This window comes from Suricata suricatta, chromosome 6 (assembly GCF_006229205.1).
Source record: "Suricata suricatta isolate VVHF042 chromosome 6, meerkat_22Aug2017_6uvM2_HiC, whole genome shotgun sequence".
NCBI classification, from domain to species: Eukaryota; Metazoa; Chordata; class Mammalia; order Carnivora; family Herpestidae; genus Suricata; species Suricata suricatta.
Genome location: NC_043705.1, coordinates 57,587,261 through 57,610,343, shown reverse-complemented (window position 1 = coordinate 57,610,343; position 23,083 = coordinate 57,587,261). Strand labels below are relative to the sequence as shown.

The 23,083-nt window shown below is 39.0% G+C and overlaps 1 protein-coding gene across 2 annotated transcripts in view; it reads right to left on the bottom strand.

Annotated features, from left to right (window-relative positions):
* The window catches only part of RASGRF2 (Ras protein specific guanine nucleotide releasing factor 2), a 233,290-nt gene that overhangs the window by 144,985 nt on the left and 65,222 nt on the right, over positions 1 to 23,083 (bottom strand). For both annotated transcript variants that reach the window (XM_029942526.1, XM_029942527.1), the window contains exons 2-3: positions 18,234 to 18,340; positions 1,408 to 1,555 (exon numbers count right to left, since the gene is read on the bottom strand). In XM_029942526.1, coding sequence (XP_029798386.1) covers positions 1,408 to 1,555; positions 18,234 to 18,340 — 255 coding nt within the window. The remainder of the gene's footprint in view (positions 1 to 1,407; positions 1,556 to 18,233; positions 18,341 to 23,083) is intronic.

Here is a 23,083-nt window from a genome sequence, read left to right as displayed (position 1 = left end):
GAACTCCCCTATGACCCAGCAAAATCCCTATGACTGCTAGGGATTTACCCAAAGGATACAGAAGTGCTGATGCATAGGAGCACATGTACCCCAATGTTCATAGTGGCACTTTCAACAACAGCCAAATCATGGAAAGAGCCTAAATGTCCATCACCTGATGAGTGGATCAAGAAGATGTGGTATATATACACAATGGAGTAGTACATGGCAATGAGGAAGAATGAAATCTGGCCATTTGTAGGAAAGTGGATGGACCTCGAGGGTGTCATGCTAAGCGAGATAAGTCAGGCAGAGAAAGACAGATGCCATATGTTTGCACTCATAGGTCTAGCAGGAGAAACCTAACAGAGGACCATAGGGAGAGGAAGGGGGAAAGAGAGCTGGGGAGAGGGAGGGACACTAATCATGAAAGACTATTGAATACTGAAAATGAACCAAGAACTGAAGGGGGAGGGGGGGTAAGGAAGGGGGTGATGGTCATGGTGGGGGGCACTTGTGGGGAGAAGCACTGGGTGTTACATGGAAACCAATTTGAAAATAAACTATTAAAAAAAAAGTAGGTTTCATTCTGTCCTATTCCACATTCTTTGAAGCTAAGAAAATGCTAATGCACCTCTAGTCAGAAAGAGGGGGGATGCCTTGTTTTCCACATTCTTCCTCAGTTCTTCAGTCACTGACCACTTCCCATGAGTAATAAATAACAGGACAGCAAGGAAAGGTACTCTCGAATTTCCATATGTAGACAGAGCACTTGTGAGCATGGGCGGATCCATGCCCACTGCTGGGGCTGGAGATACCGTGACTATCTTCTGTCCTCACTTGGGACAATATGATAGTCGGGAGGTGCAGGGCCTCTGAAGTTCACCCTCAGAGGGTGGGCGAGCAGATGGAGAGAGGCAGGAATTCCAACTTCAGGGAAAACAAAGTACCCTAGAAAATGTCTTATACTTTAAATCAAATGTGTTTTCCAAATTCTAGGGGGGAGAAAGTCGAACTCCTTAGAGAAGCAGTAAAGTCTTCCTGATTTCATTTCTGGTCCTTAGTTATCATTTGGGAGTTTAATTGCATCTAAGACAGATTTACAATTATTGTTGCTATTATAGTCAAACTAAAACCAGTTATATTTTTATAGTCAACTCTTGAATATCTAATCAAATGAAGGACATGAGGAGCACAAAATAATTAAAGAGCAGCGTATTACTCTGATATTTAACTGTATTATATTTAACTAATCCCCATATAGACTGGATTAATTTCTAACATAGATTAGTGGTATGACCATGTACATGCTGATGGCAAAGGAACCAAGTTAGGGATTAAAATTTTGCCCTGATAGGCCTTATGTAATTTTGAGGATATGGCAATAAATGTGTAACAATGAGGAGGAATCTAGTCACTGGGAAGTACCTCTGATTTAAGTCTTTCAATTTCTGTATCTTGATCTTCAAGTTGATGCCGGAGTTGGTTAGCTGCAATTTTCTCCGTCTCTACGATCTGAACTAGATGAATGTACTTCTGCATTAACACTTCCCGTTCAATCAAAATGTCTGCATAGCTTAAGAGAAAATTACACAATTAGTCAATGAGACACTGTTCTATGACAGTTTCATATCAAATGGCATACACTATATTTTAAAAAGAAACCATAAATGTAGTTTGGTGGCTAACTCTGCATTATGTAAATATTAACTTTGGGCTTACATTTGGTATCATTTAACTATATAGAATTTGAATCATCATTTTCATTATCCTTTACTAAGTTAAGAATTCATTTACCTATTCAGAATTTGGATCATTACCATTTTACAAATCCTTCACTAAGAGTTCATTTAATGATGGATGCCAATGCAATTTTACCATATAATTCAGAAAAGTGCAAAGGAAATCTATTGTTTCATAAAGAAAAAAATGCATCACCTTTAACAAAAAACTCAAGTCTTTGAATCGATGGTACACACTTGGTTCCCAGGGGTGATACTGAAAAATACTTGGCTGGATAAGTCTCTAGCCAGTCAGAACAGGCCTGTACCAAATAGAATGGATGCAGCGACCATCAGAACCAGCACTGCCTGGAATGAACTATGATGACGGTACCAGTAACCAGCAGGCCTGCTTGGCTCTCTTTAGGATCATGAAACCATTGACATTTCTTTCAAACATCAACAGAAGCAAAAATTTCATTCTACAAATAGGTGTAGATTCTTGGGCCCTAACACCATCAGCCTCACCTGTATCTATTTCTTTGGCCAACTGTGTGGGAAAAGCAACTCTCCCTCTTAGATTTTTATTGACTATGCAATTCTGTAGCACCTGGAATTTTGCCTCTAGATCTTCGTGCACTATTTGAGGTGGGAAAGTGTATGTTCTCCATTCACATAATCTTTCCCAAATGATCTGATAATTGTAATAATTAGTAATTACTATTTATTGAGCACCTCAGATGTCCCATATATATTCTCATTTTATCCCCCCAAAAAACCCCAGGAGATAGGTTTTATTGCCCCAATTGTACACAGAAAGATTTTAATCTTCACAGAGGTCCCACAACTAGCAGGTGACAAGGTTGGGATCAAATCAATGTATGTTTGACCCTAAGCTCATGTTCTTAACCACAAGCTAAACTGTCTCTCTAATATGAAATATCACACTGAATATAAACCCGAATGTTGCAGCAGAAATGTCCTGAGATATCTGTCCAATCTTCCATTCATTTACCTCTTACCTCTTCTTTGAGAACTTGGGTCATAGCAGCCATGTTTCCACCACAAAATCTGCCTTCATGAATACATTACACTGGTCTAATGGCCCAAGCTAAACCAACTACAGTCTCTCTTACGGAGTCTGGTACTGTGTCTCTTATCTATTTGCTTGAACTGATATGATATACACTTGGAAATTCTGGTTACCATTGTTAGGTAGCCACTGTATTTGACCTTACCCATGCCAAACAAAGTGAGTCTGCTGAGAAACAAAATAAGAAGAGGTTCAGGAAAAGATAAATAAGAGAGACAGAAAGGTAATGAATGACAATCTGTGTTCCTATCAACTTTGAGGTTTCTGGTTCCAAATCCTCATGTTAACTGAATATAATTGCTCTTAGGTTCAATGAGATATTACTCTCTGCAACCTAAACTACTTTGAAATAGGTTTGTGTTACTTAGAACTAAAAGAGTCTTAATTCTAAAAATCACCATTTTCATTCAATGATCTCAACATCCTCAGCACTTACATCATGTGTGCTATTAGTGTTAGAAAAAAACATAGTGTCAGCAATATTTTAAAGGCACTTGTTCTAAGAAATCACCCTAAGAGAGTAGAAAGAAAGGCTGTGTGAGTGGGAGGAGGGTAAAAAAAGAAAAAGAAAAAAGAGCAGAATCTTCATAGAGAAAGCTTGTAGAAACTTTAAAAGGAGAAAATAATAATAGAACATGAGAAAAGTAGTTATTATAAGAAAAATTCTTCCCCTTCTCATCATTTGGTCAGAAATATGCCATATTTATTACTAATATAACAAACTGGTGTTAGGTAGCAAAATGGTATTTTTTTTCTTATGCAAAGAAAACGTCCAGTCCAGATTGTGTGGCTGAGTTCATGCAGACTCATTACCCTCCTCTGTCTCCGTTCACTTCCAAGGCCTCACTGAAGTGCTAGGAAAATTAGTTTCTATTTAATGAAACAATAACAGCATTCTAAAACAGGAAAATATGCCATCAGCAGACAAGAAGTTTAAAAAAAATTCCATGAAGAGGAAAACCAAGTAGAATCAGAATGGTGGGAAATTGAGGGTAGAGGAAACCACACAAGGAAATAGCTTGCATAAGCATGGTTCCCACCAAGGTGGCCAGAGCTCCCTACTTGGAATCAAAACATTCAAAGAAATGGAGTAAGGGGTGATCATTAGGGTCTTTCATTAAACAAGTGCCTTCACAACATATGCAAGTTAGGCTCCTCCTCTTCCCAACTCCTGAAGTAAAGAAATAAAAGGCACAAATGGCAGTAGTGACATGCCCTCAGGTCACAGCCCAAGATCTGCTCTTTGTAATAAAAGGACCACTTCCTAAAGAAAGTTCCAAATGAGGAAGCTAGACTCCTAGAGAATAAAGCTTGACTTTACATCAGACATCCACTGTAGATACAAGAGAGACCCAAAAAAGGATCAGCACAAAGAGGGACCAGGAGTGAAATACGTGTATTATTTTTCTATTGTGAACAAATTACCACAAGCTCCCTGGTTCAAAACAACACGTTTATTATCTCACAGTATCTGTGCCTCAGGGGTCGAGGCTCAGTTTAGCTAGGTCCTCAGCTCAAAGACGCACTCGCCTAACAGTGAGATGTCAGTCAGGGTGCCTTCTCATCAGGAAGCTTGACTGGGGAAGAACTCACTTCCATATTTATTCAGATTGTTGAAAAATTCATTTCCCTGCAGGTATACAACTTATGCAGCTTGCTTACTTAAGGGCAGCAGAAGAGCATCTCTGACCCTCTTTGAGGTTTTCCAACTGATTAAACAGGCCCACCCAGGAAAATCTCCCTTTTAATTAACTCAAAAGCAACTGATTTTAGGACGATAATTATATCTGTAAAATCCCTTTTCCTTTTCCACATAATGTAAACTAATTAAGGGAGTGACCACTCAGCATGTTTGTCATTTACTAATGGCTAGTAGCAAATCACAAGTTCCACCTGTATGCACTAAAGGGTATGGAATTACACAAGGGGGATTCCAGCCAGCCTCCCCAAAGTCTGCCCACATACCTGAAAGGGAAGCATGTATAAGTGACACAGATGTAGAGTAAACACAGGCCAGCTACCTATAATACCCCACAAGGTGTCCTTCATTTAGAAGGAATGATCACTAGAGACTTGGAAAAACCAACTCCCAAAAGAAAGGCCTCTGCAGCAGGCAGCATCTAAGATAGTCCTTAGTGATTCCTTCTTTCTGGTATTCATATGCTATGTAACCCCTTCTTCTTGAGTATAAGATGGACTTGGGTGACTCACTTCCAAGAAATACAATATGGCAAAAGTAATAGAATGGCACTTCCAAGATCAGTTTACAAGGAAGCTCTGGCTTCCCTCTTGCTTGCCTTCTCTTACTGTCTTGCTCGTTTCTTCTGAGGAAGTCTGCACCATGTCATAAGCTGCTGTCTGGAGAGGTCCACATAGATAGACATTGAGAGAGGCCTCTGGCCAACACCTAATGAGAACAGGACCTGAGACTTCAATCAACAACTGATAAGGAAGTGAATCTGGCTAACAATCATGTGAGTGAACTTGGAAGTGGATCCTTCCTCTTTTAAGCCTTCAGATAAGACCCCCAACTTGGCTCACACCTTGATTATTGCCTTATGAGAGACCTTCAGGCAAAGACACCAAGTTAAATCCTGACCCACAAACACTGTGGGAGGACACTAAATTGTTCATTGTTTTAAGCACTGTGGGGTAAATTGTTAAGCAACAATACATAAATAAATACAGCCACAAATGAACAAACAGAAAATATAATAAAGAAACAGGCTAACTCAAATAACAGAGATTTATTATCTTCAGAGAGATATGAAAGGATATTAGAGTCATAGGTGACAAGGAGCTGCTATGGAAAAGAAGGAACTACATAACAAGAAGAGTTCTTGGAAACAAAAAATGATTATCAAAATTTCACAGGTCAATGAATGTACTAACTGATACAGCTGACATGGCTGAACACTAAGCTAGGTGGCTGGAGACATAAAGAACACTGAACAAGAACAACAAAAACAAAAGCACAAAGAAATTGGAAATAGGAAAGAAAAACTGAGCAACAATGAGTACAGACTCAAGAAATCTTATATCTATCTTATGGGAGTTCCAGAACGGAAAAACTAAGACTGTGATGGGAAAAAATAACAAGAAATGAAAGAAAATTTCCCTGAAGTGAACACAGCACAGTTCAAAGAGAAAGGATAATCCAGATGCCAGACAAGATAAATAAAAAAATGTCATACCCTGATGCACCCTGGTAAAATATCAGAGCTTTAAGGATAGGAAAAAATTACAAAAGCTTCCAAAGAGAAATCACAGTTTATCTAAAGAAAGCAAGAATCAAGATGATATACTTGTCACCAGTAACCTGGGAGACTAGATCACAGTAGAGAACTGAAGAAAAAGTCCAAATCCAAACTCCTACACCCAGGCAAGTGCCAGTTCAAGACATAAACATCTTACTATCAATCACATTTACTACAGGAGAAAAATTATGAGGAGGCTTTCCAACCAAATGAAACAGAATACAAAGACAAGAGATAACAGAATGCAAGAATACAAGCTAAAGTAAATGAAGTTAGAAAGAAATTAAAATATTCTTCTTCAAGAAGCAAGGATTCAATTGCATATGATTATTTTGCTGTCCATGGAATCAAATACCAGTCTTGATACTTTGGAAAATATTTCTAAAACTATGGTTTTTTATTTTGTTTTTTTTTAATTGATTATTTTGAGAATCAACAGAGGTTTAATTAAATTTAGGAACAGAAGGTAATGTTTTAAAGTTTATACATAGTAAATAATAATGAAAGTAATAAAACCTCAGGGTCAGTGGAGAGAAGAAAACAATAAAGACACATTAAATGTCTTAATTTACTTACCTTTCATAGCAGAGATTCATTACACACTGCTCAAAGTTGATAAAGAGTTAATTATATTATTTTAAGACATAAACTCAACCAATTTAAAAGCCAAGAATATGTAAGTAACAAAAATTGAGGGGACAAAGGGAGAGTAGGTGAATGGTTTTGTAAGGGTATTAAATTCTTTATCTTTATAGCAGGGAGCCAACAACAGCACCTAAAATCATTAAGTCAAGAAGTTAAGGACATCATAGAATATAATACGTGAATAACTAATAAAGAGAGCGAAAAGGACATACTTAATTAAAGAGTCAAAATTGTTTATCAAATTTGGTCAAGAGTTTGTGGTGCCTGGATGGCTCAGTTAGTTAAGCATCTGACTCTTGATTTTGGCTCAGGTCATGATCCCAGAGTCATGGGAATGAGAACCACATCAGGCTCTGCACTGAGCATGAAGCCTGCTCAAGAATCTCTCTCTTCCTCTGTCCCTCTCCCCCACTGGCTCTCTCTCTCTCTCTCTGTAATTAAAAAAAAATGGTCAAGAACTTCAGGAATGATAATATTCCACATTGGCAAAGATAAGACAAAATGGGTCTGTACCAGAGCAAGACAGTCTAGGAGACAACATCACAAAACTATCAAGACAGGTAAAAATGCTCACATCCTTTGTCATAGTCATTTCAATTATAATAATCTAACTCAAGGAAAATAACAGTGACTTGCACAAAGATATATTAAAAAAGAAGATTTTCATTCATTAAAACAAATATAATAAACTGAAACAATCTAAATATAGATGTATATAATATGAAAGTGATGGAACAATGGAATGATACAAGCCATTTAAAGATCATTTACTTCGTATGTTTTTTCTTCACATAATTTTCATTTTTAATAATTCTCAAGTCATTCCATTTATTTAATTGGTTCTCCTTAGTTCATTACTCTTACTGAGGTATCTTCTCCACTTTATATCACAAGGCTTTCCTTATATATCCTACTAGTAAAAGGGTTGTGACAAATCAACTGGAAATGCTTTGTTCAATGTAGGCATTTTCAGAGCATTGATATTTCTATTTTACTATATTTCCAATAAATGTTATGATTAAATTTTCCAGTTGCTCAAGTTTAAGAATTTCTGCCTGGTCTATTTATTATTTCTGATTGTTTTTAATTTTGTGTGTGTTTAGGGTTTAGTTTAACCTCCACTGGGGGAAAAATAGTCTCTTTACTGCCAAGTGAAATAATAAAATTAAGTCATGTAAATCAACATGATGAAAGCCAAATTCATGTGTCCAGTACTAACAGATGGCAAGTTTGAGGTATATATATGAGAGCAAAATATTCATGTGTAATATGTATAATCAAAACCAAAACACCACTTTCCATATGGGAGAAAAGGAAGCATTCCAATAGAATCCTAAAGCTTCTAGAGAAGTACAGCATAAAAGCACAGGCCTTAATTATTTTTATAGAAGAGTAAAAATTATATTAGCTTCTCAAGAAATGGTTAGATGAGTCAGAACCATCCTACTTACTTTGATTGAAGACTTACTTGCTAATGAAATAGATAGATAGATGATAGACAGATATGCTAATGAGGCATGTATAATGAGAACTGTAATAAAACCCAAACTAAAAATCATTTTATAGGTGACTGAAGAAAAACTTGCACCAACTCCAGGATTATGCTCAATTTTACCGAGAAAAGTCTCTGGAATCAGCATTCCTCATATCAGGAGGATCATGATGTCTGGGAATTGGGAAAAACCAGTTCTGGATAACAGCAATACAGCTCCCATCTAGACAGTATCTGAGCACTGGCAGCAGCCAGCTTATCTACACTAGACTGTGCCTCCCTTAGCTTTACTCATGGCCACTTTAGCATTAAATCACCCACTTCTTCTGGCTTTCAAATTCTCTTACATTGATAGTTCCACTCCACTGGTTAATCAATATTTGTTAGGTGTCCCATTAGGGTAAGTTTCTAACCCTATATCACCCCCACTAATCCTTTCTCTCTCTACTGATAGGCTCTTTTCTCCTAAGCTTGTCCCCTTCACAATGAATGGAAATACAAGAATGTTCCATTAGAAAAGATCAAAAAGAGCAAAAAAATTTAAAGACCAAAACTCTCCGTTCTAAATATTGCTCTTTCATTCTAGCTCACAGTTAGTAGTTCATTATTTAAACATTTGACAAACTAAGGGGCATATGGAAAGTTGTCAATAATCCTCTCCATCTCACAATCAAATATAAAAAAACAAGAAAAACATTGTTATAAGGAAATATAACAGAAAGTTAATAATGGTAAAATCATCATTTTGGGGCAGAGAAATTTTAAGGAACACTAATTTCCAAAAGCAAATATATTTTATAGTACTATATTATAAAACCAAAGAAAATGTTTCATATCACAGTTGTACTGATGTCTCCTTCCTAACACTGACACTTTCATTTCTTTACAAATGTGCATAATAGTTCGGTAGAATTCTCTTTATGATCCCAAAAATTCTTTAGCAAGAGTATATATCTAACTATACTTATTAAACCCAAGTGGATTAAAGGAGTTTATAAATTCTCATATTCAGTTTCCACTACAAGGACTCCAAATAAAATAGCAATGGAAACAGGTGTTGGTGAGGATGTGGAGAAGTTAGAACTCTCATAAATTGCTAGCTAGTGGAAGTATAAAATGGTGCAGCCACTATGGAAAACAATTTGTTGGTTCCTCAGAAAGTTAAACATAGAGTTAACATATGACTCAATAATCCGACTCCTAGGTACACTCAAGAGAATTCAAAACATATGTCCACAAAAATGTATACAAAAATATTCATAGCAGCATTGTTTATAATAGCAAAAAGTATAAAGAATCCAAATGTTCATCAACCGATGAATGAGTAAACAAAATGTGATACACTCATACAATGAAACAGCATTCTACCATAGAAAGGAGCAGAGGACTGATTATACTATTACAACCTGGATGAACTCTGATAACATTATAAGTAAAAGAAGCCAAATACAAAAGGTTTGTATGATTCCATTTATATGAAATGTCCACAATGGGCAAATTCACAGGCACATAAAGTAGATTAATAGTTGACTAGGGCTAGGGAAAGCAGGAAATAGGGAATAAATGCTCATAGATATTGGGGTTTGGGGGTGTTGAAAACATTCCAGAATCAGATAGTGGTGAGGTTACACAGCCCTGTGAATATACTAAAATCCATTAAGTAGTATACTTTAAAATGGTAGGTTTTATGGTATGTGAATTATTTTTCAATTTTTTAACACTGATTTTTTAAAAGCAATGGAACAACTTCCCTACCAAAAGCAGTATTTGCACTGTGTCATAATTCAAACACTCTGCCCAAAGAAATGCTATATACATAAGCCCAGGAAAAATAAAAATGGTGCAAGGAAATTTACAAAAAATACAAAGAGATAATAATTTTTTCATACAAAGAGCTCATAAAAAAAACCGATAAGAAAAACATCCAAGAGAGAAAATGAGCATTGGACATGAGATGTCAAGTCATACAGGAAACATAGACAAATATTAACAACGGCAAAAAAAAAAGTCAATTTCAACAATAATCAAGGAAATGATCATTACACCAAGATACCATTTTTTACCCATTAATATAATACAAATTTTAAAAAATGGTTCCAGCTTTTTCATGTTTTAGCCGAGAGAGATTAAACTGGTATGCACATTTTTGAAAAGCAATTTGTCACTGTGCCAGGAGCAGGAGATAAGAGGTGAGCAGTACAGATTTGTGTTGAAGGAATTCAGGCTGACAGAGAGCAACAGACATAAACAAATCGATACAATAATCTCGGATGTATTTTAAAAGAAATAAGAGGTTGCAGTGGGGGCCCAAAGAAGGGAATGGCCAGTCCTTCCTACAGGAGGAGAAAGCGGTCCAGGGAGGGTAATGCAGGTGAATGAGAGCTGCGTCTGGAAGAATGAGTTGCGTTGGTCAGACTGATGGGGACATGCCAGCATCTTAGAATTCCTGTGTGTGGTGCTATAGTTGCAACCCAGGACACAGCAGAGGGGTGGCCTGAGAAGTTCACAAGGCTCAGCTCAGAAGGGACCTCGTGTGGACTGTATACCAAGTTCTGAGACATAACAAGCAAGTACCGGTCAAATGAATACATTTTTTTTTCTTGAAAGAAACATAGAAGATCACTATACTATTCTATACTATTCTCTACCCTTGCCTCTGTTTAAAACTTTCTATAGTAAGACATCTATTGAATATAATAACCAAAATAACTAATAGGAAACCTGGAATTCTACCAGGAGCATATGTTCTTTTCAGAAAGCGCACTTTGGTCCCCTGTGGTGGATGGACTAGGAAGCAAACCTAGAAGAGAGATGGGTGAGGCAGCAGAGCAGTAAGCCAGGCAACCGCTGTTGACACATAGAGAAACAGAGACCAGATGTTCCAGAGGTCAAATCCACAAGTGGCAGAATGGATGTGAGCGATGAGAGCAGAGGTACTCCTGATGGCTTGAGTGACTGAGTATACTGTACAGAAGATTCTCCACTGGTATGAAGAAGGGGACATAGAAAAAAGTTTGCGTTGAGCTCTGGACTTAGTATCAAGTAACTCTGAGCACCCAGGGGGAGGGGGTACACAGATGGGTCAATATAGAAAGACCATTCTACACATACTAGAGGCAATACATCTTCCTAATTAAGTACATAGGCTTCAGGGTGAGCCTGACCTGGATTTGAATGCCAGCTCTGCCACTTAGTAGACTGGTGATCTTTGGGATGCTATTTCATCCTCTAAGACCTCAGACTCAATGGGGATAGAACCACCGACTTCATGGGCTGTTGTGACTGTTCAGTGAAAAGAGAACATGGCACACTTAGCATGGTACCCAGCATAGCAAAAGCATGGGGAAAGGGTAACTCCATCCACCTGGTGGAAGCCTTGGGAGTGGGTGACTAGTGAGGAGAGAAAGGAGCAAGGGCACAGAGCAGTGATATTAAAGAAAGGGACAGAACACGGGACAGTGAAAGAGGAGAAGAAATGATCAAAGGAGTAGAAGAATCAGGAGTGAGTGATATCCTAGAAGCAAAAGGAAAGAGAATTGCAAGAGAAGATTTAGGTCTCTACATAATGTTGTTTAAAGAACAAAACAAAACCAAACCAGACAAAACAAAACCAAACAAAACACTTCTTCAGGAGGCACTTGGGTGGCAGTTGGTTAAGTGCCTGACTTCAGCTCAGGTCATGATCTTGCAGTTCATGAGTTCAAGCCCTCGCATTGGGCTCTGTGCTGTCAGTACTGAGCCTACTTCAGATCCTCTGTCTCCCCCTCTCTTTGCCCCTCCCCTGCTCACACTCTCAAAAATAAGTAAATATTTTTAAAATAATAAAATAAAATAAAAAATAACCTCCAAATTAGCATCAAAGGAAGGTTGAGAATAAATGGTCAGTAAAAGAGTATGTAATAATATTATCTATCTTATCTACTTATCTAACAGATATGCAAATATATGGAAACACTAAGCACCAGATTGTTACCAGTAAATACCTTTAAGGAAGTAAGTGATCTTGGGGAATGGGGGTGGGGAAGGAGGATCATATGAATGGAATAACCTTTTACTCTCTCTACTTTTCATTGTTTGGATTTTCTTTTTTTTTTTTTTTGAGAGGTTGCATTTATGTACTATTTGTGTAATTAAAAAATAAATATTACTGAAAAGCTGAAGTAATATAAGGAAAGAAAAGCTTTGGAAAGTCATTGTTGACTCAGGTGACAACAGTTTCTGTGGGGGGAGGGGACAGAAACCCATCACAAAGGGCTGGAAAGGGAGCAGGAGCTACATGAAGAGGAAGAACAACCCAAGCATTTCTTCAGGAAGCCGGTCTATGCAGCAAGAGAGAGTAGCTGGAAGAGGATGCAGGGCCAAGGGAGGGATTTTAATTTCTTGTTTTAAGGTGGGAGAGATTCAAGGAAAATCCAAGAATACAGGAAAAAAGTCAAAGAAGGCTTAGTAAACAGATGGAATGTATAAGAAAGGGAATAACTGAGGGAGGAAGGGAATCAGAGGGAAGAGGCTCAAGGCAGAAATTTGCCTTTAAGCAGCGACAGCTCTTAGGGGAGCCCAGAGCCCTTGCAGGGCGCCCCCTGCAGGCAGGCTGTTGTGTGCATGCAGACAGACAGAGCAGAGCGTCTGTTCTACTGTGAGCTCTGGCTGCCGTGCAAACTGAAGCAAAAACACTGTGAAGAACAGGAAAGGGAACGAACAGGTGAAAATATTAACCAAAGGCTGAAAATAAAGAAATTCAAGCCCAACTTATCTCTATAGAAAACAAGTTCTACTATCTGATCAAGTGAAATCTTATATAATTCCCAGACATACTATCCCTTTTCTCTCACAGTCGTGCTCTGCAGGTTCTAAAGAAGAAAGTGTTGATATCTCTTTCATCATGTCCAATCTGGAGGCAAAAGCCCCATAGAACTTCATATATATATACATATATAATATCTCAAATGAACAAAATCCATGTATTTGGCTTTAAAGTAGCAATAGTAGTGATAGTCTTACTACTACAAAAAAAAATACAAAATACAGCTTTAGGCTGTAACATCACTGCCCATGTCTGATTTTCTAGTCCTGTCAGTTCTCTGTGATACATGAAGCGTTTTCAGCTATTCTATGTAATTGCTTTGTTCTGATTTGTGAGGGATTTCTCCCTGCACATTACATAAAAAGCTGATTTTATGGGGATGATATGATACCCACAGTGGCCTTTAGTGTTGGATAGATTTTGTAATATACACTTCATTCAAAATTAAGTCTCCATCCAAGGAAAAAGGATTAGGTTACAGGCACGAGGTGTCTGGTGCGGTTACCATGATGGCTGTGTGTGTGTGTGTGTGTGTGTGTGTGTGTGTGTGTGTATGTTGTGGAGGAGGGGGAAACAGATTGATAGAAGGGAAAAGAGAACAAACAACAGGCTGCCTCAGGCACATGTCATCAAAAGGACTACAGATAAAAACAGACCCAAGAGGCAGGCTTAGGGCTTTCTTTCGTGGACAAAAGGATAAGACTTAAAGGGAGGATTAAGTCTCTCTGTTCCGTCAAGTTCAGGACTGACAGGGTGAGAGAACGGGTTATGTCAAGCCCTTGCCAAACTAAATCCGACATGAGCTTTACAGAGTGGAAGTACACATCCAGTTCCTCTTTCCTGGCGCACGCCCTCCCCACTGAGAAAAGCCTAAGATCCACCTGCCACAGGTACACCCCACGGGGAGGGAAGACAGTCAAGATAGCGGTTTGAGCGGAGTTCCAGCTAAAAAATTAGAAAGCAGGCAAAAGGTACATTGGAACAGTCTCAACCTCTGACAGCATAAGCCATATCTTTGCAGGGAGGAAAAAAAGAAAAGCTGTGCACATTCCATGGCGCACTATACCATCTGCAATATTCTCTACATTCCCAACTTTTCAAAAGTCCTTCTCTAACCCCAGCTTTGGTAGAAACTCAAAGCCAGCTTCCCCCTCAGGACACAGTTCTCCAGTAGCTTCGGATACTCATTTTCTCATATCTTCCACAGCAAGGGCAAGGAGACCCCTCGGAATCACACCTCTTCTCATTGCCCCTTCCAGGTAATCAAACTCTCCAATTCCCCACCGAGGCTCTTCCTGACCAGTGCTCACCATCTCACCCCCACAAACCTGCTTTCATCCATCATTTCTTCTCCCAGTAAGTGACACTATCCATGCCAGGGCCCTGAGAAATGTGTTAGATACCACTCTGGTCAATACTGCCCACATCCAGGTAGTCATAAAGTCCTCCGAAGTCATCCCCCACCCCATCTCTGCAATACTTCCACCTCTCTCTTCTTAACTGTCATAGACCAGGTCCTTCAGGTCTTATGCTCAGACCAGCATGGGAAGACCTTTGGTGTCTGCACACCTAGATCCTCTTCCAGGCCATAGCTACCTTCTACCTGCTGAGGCTTTGCTTGGTCCATGTTCCAGCAGATAAAAAGTGGAAAAATATGCTGTGGATGTTGTTGTCTCAGCTACTGAGCCTTAAGGACCCACAATTACCTGGGTCAATATTTTTGATCATCCTATTGTCAATGACTAAGCCAACCATGGTAGACGGATATGGCCAAGAAGAAAACAACAACAACAACAACAACAACAATCTAGTTATTAGGAACATCCAAAGTCGCATATACAACTAGCAAACCACTTATGGACTAAACATAGACTTCACTGCTATTAAAATGCTCTGGCCTCACCTCATCCAGACAAAAACATGACTGAGTCTTGCTAGTGCCATGAACTAGTGCCAATATAGGTGATGCAATGATATTTTAAATGTGTCAGTGTTCTAGAAAATAATATTGGCCAACTTCAAGCAAAACTGTAAAACAAGTTTTCTGGACTACATCGGAGCTGCAAAATGAGAATATAATTTCCAAAATGATTTTTCCTTGGGCCAAATCTAAGGGAGAAAACTTGCAACTCAGCATCTCAGAAAAGAACCCAAAGATCCTCTGAAGGCAAAGTAGAGCAAGTAGATTCAGCTCCAAGATGCAAAATGCCAGCAGCAAGAATTTGATATCGGTGGCATACCAGGAGAGCATGCCCAAGCCAGTTCTGAGGAGACATCCCAGGAAAACGGCAGAGACCAGGAAAGGACTTTGAGTGGTCCCTGTTTCTACGTAGTGTCTGCAGGACACTCAGATAAAAACTAATCTCAGGCTTAAACAGCCATCAGTTAGTCAAAGCTCAGACTTTTAAAAAGAGGGTATTAATAAAATCATAATTATTGAGCATTTTCTATTAAAAAGGCAGTGGTGCCAAATTAATGCCATTAGACTGTGCTATAAAGGTGAAATATTTAGTCAACCGATCAGTTGTTTAATTAGCACAAAGCCAAGAAAAACTGGCTGACAAATTCTTTCTCTGAATCAGCTTCATTTACTTTCTGGCTCTGCACATGTATGAACAGTCAGAATGAATTTCACATATTCAAGTTCACACCAAGAACTTAACTTAGTGAAATTTAAATGAAAATATTGTTGTCTTTCCTGATTTATAAGACAGAAAATATAAGAAGCATCTCAATGCAAAAAACCAAATGCAGGAACTCAAGCATAAAGCAGTCTAATTAAAAAGAAGTCATCAAAGAACCCAGTCCTGAGCCTGAAATCAAAGGAAAATCAAATCTAATAGACCAAAAAGTCAGGAAATTTAAAAAAATCAATTATTAACTAAATCTTCAAGTCTACAAGAGAAGAGAATTCTTATCATTTGATCACCTAAATCACCAAAGTGATTTCTAAAGTCTGTGTTTCCTGACAAGATCACACGTGCCCTGTCTTCAATCATATGTCAGTCAACACCAAATACTGACTCATTCACACATATATGACAAAGTTCTCATAGTATAGAAAAATAGAGCTTCTAAATGATTTTAAATGATTTAAAAAATAGAATTAAAATCAAACCACTTTTGAAGAAATTCATACTCTGTATTTGGTCTACAGTGGCATTTGCTCAGCAACTACAGAGGCATTCTAGGCTACTAAGAGTATCTGGCTTCTCTGGAGAGAAAAGAAAGGGGGGGTGCTAAATACACATGTTTTAAGTTATTCACATCTTTTTAACTCCCAGGTAGGAAGGAGTAGAAGCGGTCAGAGACTGTGTCTACAAATAACCAAAGCTCTACCTTGCCAACCTGATACCTCTTTTGCCTTTGAAGATCCAGCCTTCTCTCTATAGCAAGTCACTGTACAGTAGGGTACAGTCTGGAGCAAGACCCTCAGACAAAAACAATGAGGTAAAAGACAGCTGAACAGTGTGCCAGCATCACAATGTGGGCAAGTTGTCCGCAGGGCCCACTTGGAGAGCGGCATTTGGTCACCAAGCCTGGGCATCTCGAAGAAATATTTTGAAGAGGAGGAAAGAAAAGGGACTGAAATATTTTGCAAATAACATCTCCTCTCAATCTTAACCTCATACTAATCTACCTTCATCTGTGAATAGAGGAAGAGAAAAAGAAATAGAAGAAGGGAAGACTGAGAAGAGAAGGAGATGAAAATAAAGACAGTTACCATAGAAAACACTGGTCAAAGGTCCTTGAGTCAGATGGATTTGAATTGGAAGCCCAACTCTGCAGCATGAACAACTTTGTCTTACATGTTGGCCAATGTGCTTAATAATCATGCGTCCTTCTTTTCTCATCTAAAAAGTAGCGCTAATAATACCCTGCTGGGTAGTTGAGAGGAATAAACAAAAGTATGTAAAGCACTTAGCATGCCACCTGCCACAGAGCAGGTCAATACAGAGAAGCTTAGGAAAGAAGAGGGGTAGGGAAGGGATGAGAGGCAGAGAACTTTCAGGAAAAAAATCTCAAGGGTTAAAGAAGTGTCTAAACCCAGAACAAATACCTTGTCATCTTCTTTACAATCCATCTGCAAAGATTTCTTGGTCACCTACTACATAATTAGCAAGGTGCTTCATTCAGAAATGAAGCATCCTCCTCCTTACTCTCCAGGTGCACACAATTCAGCTCAAGAAACAGGATCACATGTGCGAAATATGTAACAAAAGAAAATAAAACATGTGTGCGCGCACACACACACACACACACACACACACACAAACCCTCTCTTGTGCTAAATAAATTGTTAGATGTTCTAGGTGTACTACTGCAAGCACCACAGTCCTGTGGAGAAGGGGCTTCTGAGGCAACTTGTTGGGGGAGTTTCAGAGACGGGGTGGCTAGAGGCATGAATGGGCACTCCTAAGAAGCAGAGGGCATGTCAGGGGAAGGAAAAGAAGATGGGCCCCAGCTGGATTTTTGACACTACAACACAAGGAATGTGAGCAGGTGGCTGGGGAGTGACCCAAGACTGGACTAGGGAGGAGACAGGCAGGAAAGCAGAAGACATGGGAGCCATCTAAGGCAAAAGTGGACTGGATTTCAGAAATGAATATGAAAGATAAAAGAGAAGGATCTGCTGGGTCTCTTCCAGATTTCTTGTTCTTGTTTGAGGCTGAGTGCATTCTTTCCACCTTCATGATATTTCTTAGGATGAAACAAAGCCATACTCTTTTATCTCCCTCGATAGAGTCAGCATCACCATTCTTGATACCCACGCTGCCCAGGGGAGGGGTTATAAATGTGGGCTTGGTGATGGGGTCCATATCTGGGCTCTGCCGCTTAGCAGCTGTGTGACCTGAGGCAAGCAAACTAACCAGCCAGGCCTTACTTTCCTTCCCTGTAAAAGAGGGGTGATTATTACCCACTCCCAGCTTGTTGAGAGGTTAAGCACTTCAATACACTCTTCTAAGTGCTTAATCGAGAAGCACTTAGAAGAGTGCCTGGCACACAGGAACAATCCACAAAAGTAACAACATCATTATTGTTGTATCTATTACTTTCCCTCTTTAGCTAGAGTATAGCCATACAAAGTACAAAGAAACATCTCACATGGCACTAAGGAAGAGGTACCAAAGGGAAATCCATCTTGGAATTTCAAGTTCTTCCAAAACTACAGCCAACAATGAAAACCCCAGTGCAAGAGACCCAGTCGATCCAGTGTCACACAGAGGATTTGAGCCCATACCTGGCTTGGTGAATGGCCTCCATCCACTCTTTACCATCCTGCTCCTCCTCACAGCGCAACTCCAGGGGTTTCTGACCTTCATGGCCAAAAAGAACGGTAAAGTAATACTAGAGAGAAAAACAGACAAACGAAGTTTAGTTTTATTTTACAAGCATGACTGTATAATAAACCATTTCCCTACAAAGGGCATATGTTTAAAAAAATACATCAGCATTATGTAAATCATATTTCAAAATGTAGTATTACTCCCAGTCCACTTGACAATGACTTTGCACCTGAAGACAAAATAGGTCGCATCTTAATGTCTTTCAGTAAGAGTTGACCCACAAGGCCTCACTAGATATAGAAAAGTATTTGATAAGGCTACACAGATGCATGAGTAAAACTGCTTGCTGAAATTTCTAAACCTAATAAAGGATATCTAACCAAAATTTTACTACAAAGATTTTACCTATTGGTGTACTATTGCAAGCAACCCTTCTGACATCAAAAATAAGAAAAAGATGGCAGTATCACTACTTATATTTACTAATTCTGTCTGGAGGGCGATATAGAAAAAATGGAAAAAAGGCACAAGAAATGGAAAGCAAGGGGGAAAAATCATTTTTCATAGCTGATATAATTGTCTATATTAAAAATTAATTGAAGAAGACATCCAGAGGGCAAAAAGACACATGAAAAGATACTCAACATCACTCATCATCAGGGAAATACAAGTCAAAATGATGTTGAGATACCACCTTAAACCTGTCAGAATGGCTAAAATTAACAACACAAGAAACAACAGGTGTTGGTGCGGATGTAGAGAAAGGGAGATACTCTTACACTGCTGGTGGGAATACAAACTGGTACAGCCACTCTAGAGAATAGTATGGCAGTTCCTCAAGAAATTAAAAATAGAATTACTCTATGATCTTGCCATTGCACTCCTAGGTATATACAGATTCAAAGGGGTACATGCACCCAAATGTTTATAGCGGCATTAACAACAATCACCAAACTGTGGAGAGAGCCCAAATGTCCATCAATTGATAAATGGATGAAAAAGATGTGATGTGTGTGCGTGCACGTGCACACATGTGGTGCGTTATGGAATATTACTCAGCCATCAAGAAGAATGAAATCTTGCCATATGCAATGACGTGGATGGAGCAAGAATGTATTATGGTAAGCGAAATAAGACAGAGAAAGACAAATACCATATTATTTCACTCACATGTAGAATTTAAGAAACCAAGCAGATGAACATATGGGAAGGGGAGGGAGAGAGAAGAGTGGGAAACAAACCACAAGAGACTCTTAACGATAGAGAAAAAACTGTAGGTTGATGAAGGGAGGTGGGTGGAAGGTGATGGGTACTAAGCAGGGTACTTGTTGTGATGAGCCCTGGGTATGTTAAGTGATGAATCACTGAATTCTACTCTTGAACCTCGTATTGCACTGTACATTGACTAAAATTTAATTTTTTTTTTAAAATGAAACAAAAAGAGCATATGGGAAGGAGGAAAAAAGAGAAGTGGGGGGAAACAAACCATTAAGAGACTCTTACATATAGAGAACAAACTGAGAGTTGATTTTAAAAAATTCATTCAAAAACTATTAGAATAAGATCATTAAACAAAATTGCTGGATATAAGATCAATATACAGAACTGTAATGCAGTTTGGTATAATATCAACAAACACAAAACTTAATTTTGAAAACAAAGCATTTGTAATACCAAATACAAATAACTTAAGACTAAATCTAAAAACATATGTTTATCATCTCTAAAAGGTCAACTAATCAATAATTGCAATGTATTCCAGTAAAAGTATCAATAGTTTTTATTTTTGGTGGAATTTGAATCTGAAAACTGAGCCAGGGGAGAAGATTTCACTTTAAGCCAGTCTAATTGAGGCTGGATGTATTAATTACCAAACTGAGTCTGTCTAGAAAGGGAAAGTGACTAGAGAGCTTTTTATTATATGAGAATGATCAGGACCCACCAGGATGTCATCCTGGGGCATAAAAAGAACCAGCCCACAGAGCCACCCTAAGGGACAACCAAAGCTTAACACAAAGTTCTTCCTATTGTCCAACCTTGCCACCTACTCCCAAAGTTTTGTTTATTCAGTGTGACAGTTAGGTACTCATTTTCTTCAAATGAATTAAAAGTCTTCAGGACATTAATCCTAGAAATAAGAATTTCCAGCACAAGGGGAAAAAAAGGGAGAGGCAAACCAAGGAACAATCTCTTCACTATAGTGAACAAACTGATGGTTACCACAGGGTTGGTGAGGAGGGGTATGGGGGAGACAGAGGTGATGGGGATTAAGGAGCTCACCTGGGGACTAAGAGTGCACTTGTGATGAGCATGTATGAGAAGAGTTGAATCACTACATCATACACCTGAAACTAATATATACACATATATATAGTATTTTTTCTGTTTATTTTTTTAACATATGCAATTATTTTCCATCATTTACACTACAGTAGTTACAATGACACTCCAAACAGAAAAGCAAAGTAAAAAATCAAAACCCCAACTTCTATTTCATGTAATTAGACTTATACAGAAATTAGAAGGTTAAGTACCAACTAGTTAATCACCTAGTTCACAGCTATCTGAAGTGGCAATCGTTTTATAGCAGCTTATCTATGATACATTCAAGATACATGATACAATTTATTACTTGCCCATAAGCTAAAACACAGCCTAATACCTTTCCTTAAATTAACTAGCAGAAATTAAAACAAAAACTTAAGAAGAAAAAGAATTTTCAGCACAATTTTACCAAAAAGAAAGAATTAAGAGACTTCTCAGGTTACCTGTGCATAAATCATGAGTGCATTGAGGACTCTGAGTCATGCCTGTGTGATAATCCACCGCACTTCCCCATGGACAGTCCTGAGCCCAAAAATGGCAAGCTGTCTTTAGTTCTTAAACCTCTTGTCCAGCCAGAGGACTAAATGCTATGAACCAGGGGGAAATAAATTGATGAAAAGGCCACGGAGAACAAGAATTGAGTGTAGCCCTCTATTCAATAAAGCTCCATTTAAATTTGAGAGGAAAAAAGTAAAAACTCAATAAAATAACAAATCAGTGTCTTAAAGGTCAATCCTATAATTGATGGCATTCCTAACTGCTGGCTACTGTCCAAGCCCAGCAGCCCAGTCCAGCGAGAGGAAACATGTAATGAAGCGGCCCGACCTTTTGAAAGGCTGCAACGGCGGCTCCACAGCAGCTGCTACTGGGAAACCCAATTAAAAGCCACATTTCAGAGATGGCAAGGTAATTATATTAGCAGAGTACATTCAAAGGTTAGACCATATCTCAGGCATAGCAATGATGGTTTTGAGAAGTACACGTTACCTTTCGAGGAGTTCACTTAACAAATTCAGCCCAACTTCAAAAAAATTAAACAGTGCCAGGGTGCCTACGGGTGGCTCCATCAGTTAAGAGTCTGACTTCAGCTCAGGTCATGATCCTGTGGTTTGTGATCTTCAAGCCTCGTGTCAGGCTCTGTGCTGATAGCTCAGAGCCTGGAGCCTGCTTCAGATTCTGTGTCTCCTTCCCTTTCTTCCCGTCCCCTGCTTATGCTCTGTCTCTCTCTGTCTCTCAATAATATTTTAAAAATTCTTAAAAATTAAACAGGGCCTCTGCACGCATGCACCTACAAATTATTTTTTTTAGCCCCTCATCAAAGTTTTCTTTGTATAGAATATTCTGGCCTCATTCTGATATGAACTTAGTATACTGTGGATCTATGTGTCAGATCTGGGGCTTTAAAGGTCCCTAGAGGATCAAAAGTAGCTGCAGACTCCCTTGACAGTACCTACGACATCAGACCTGTCCCACTGGAAGAACCGGAGAAACTCCAAAGTACTGGGTCATTGTGAAGTGCAAGGAAGAATTAAAACAGTGATGACCTTGTTTGTGTCTTTAAATTTAACATCTGCAGTGACAGCGACTTTTTCTTCTTTTTCTCCCTAGACATTCCCACCTGTTTCCCCAATCTATTTCTCCAGGCAGATTCTCTCCCAGACACCAGCCCTATATTTCTCCTATTAGACAGCATTTCAGTCAAATCTAAAACTGAATTCATTACCTTCCCTCTCTCCCTCCCACCCTCCAAAGCTCTTCCTCCTACTCTCTGACCTCACAACTATTCCTTCTCCTCTTGTCTTTCTCTGTCAAGTGAATCTTTATTCAATGGTTGTCCCAAATGGGAATGCCAATGTCATCTTCAACTCCCCGCTCTCATCAGCCCCATATGTGGTTTCACCAAAGTTCATAGGACTCCCTTCTGGCTTTTATTACCCCTCACCTAGACTACTGTAGCAGCTGTGCCATCAGGTGACAAATATGACAGCTTTGAAGTACTTTCCAATTGATACTCCTTGTCTTACAATTGACCTCTCTCCCTCCTTGTGTCCTGGCCACTATGAGAGCCAAAAGGTTAATGGCCCCTACCAAAGGAGGACTGGATGACCTCAAGAAGTCCCCATGAGCTTGGAACACAAGGAGAAGTGTGGAGAGAAGAAGTGATTGAGACAGAGAAATCAGGTAAAGAGAGACACATCTGGTATAGCTTCTCCCCACTCAGGGCTAAAAACCCAGAGGAGGGTGAGGCGTTAAAAGGGTTGATAACAAAACCAAAATCCAAGGAGCGTCTGTATCAGTGTCCCTTTAGGGATCTAGAGAATGTCATCTCATGGAACGTCCTCATGTCCTACCCCCGAGTCTCAAGACAACATGGGGTGGTGACCGCATGGGTAGTGAATTAGCAAAACTGGTGTCACAGCAATTAGTTTAAAAAAAAAAAAGGCCTAAGTTTTGAGGTAAGCTATCCACAGCCGGACTA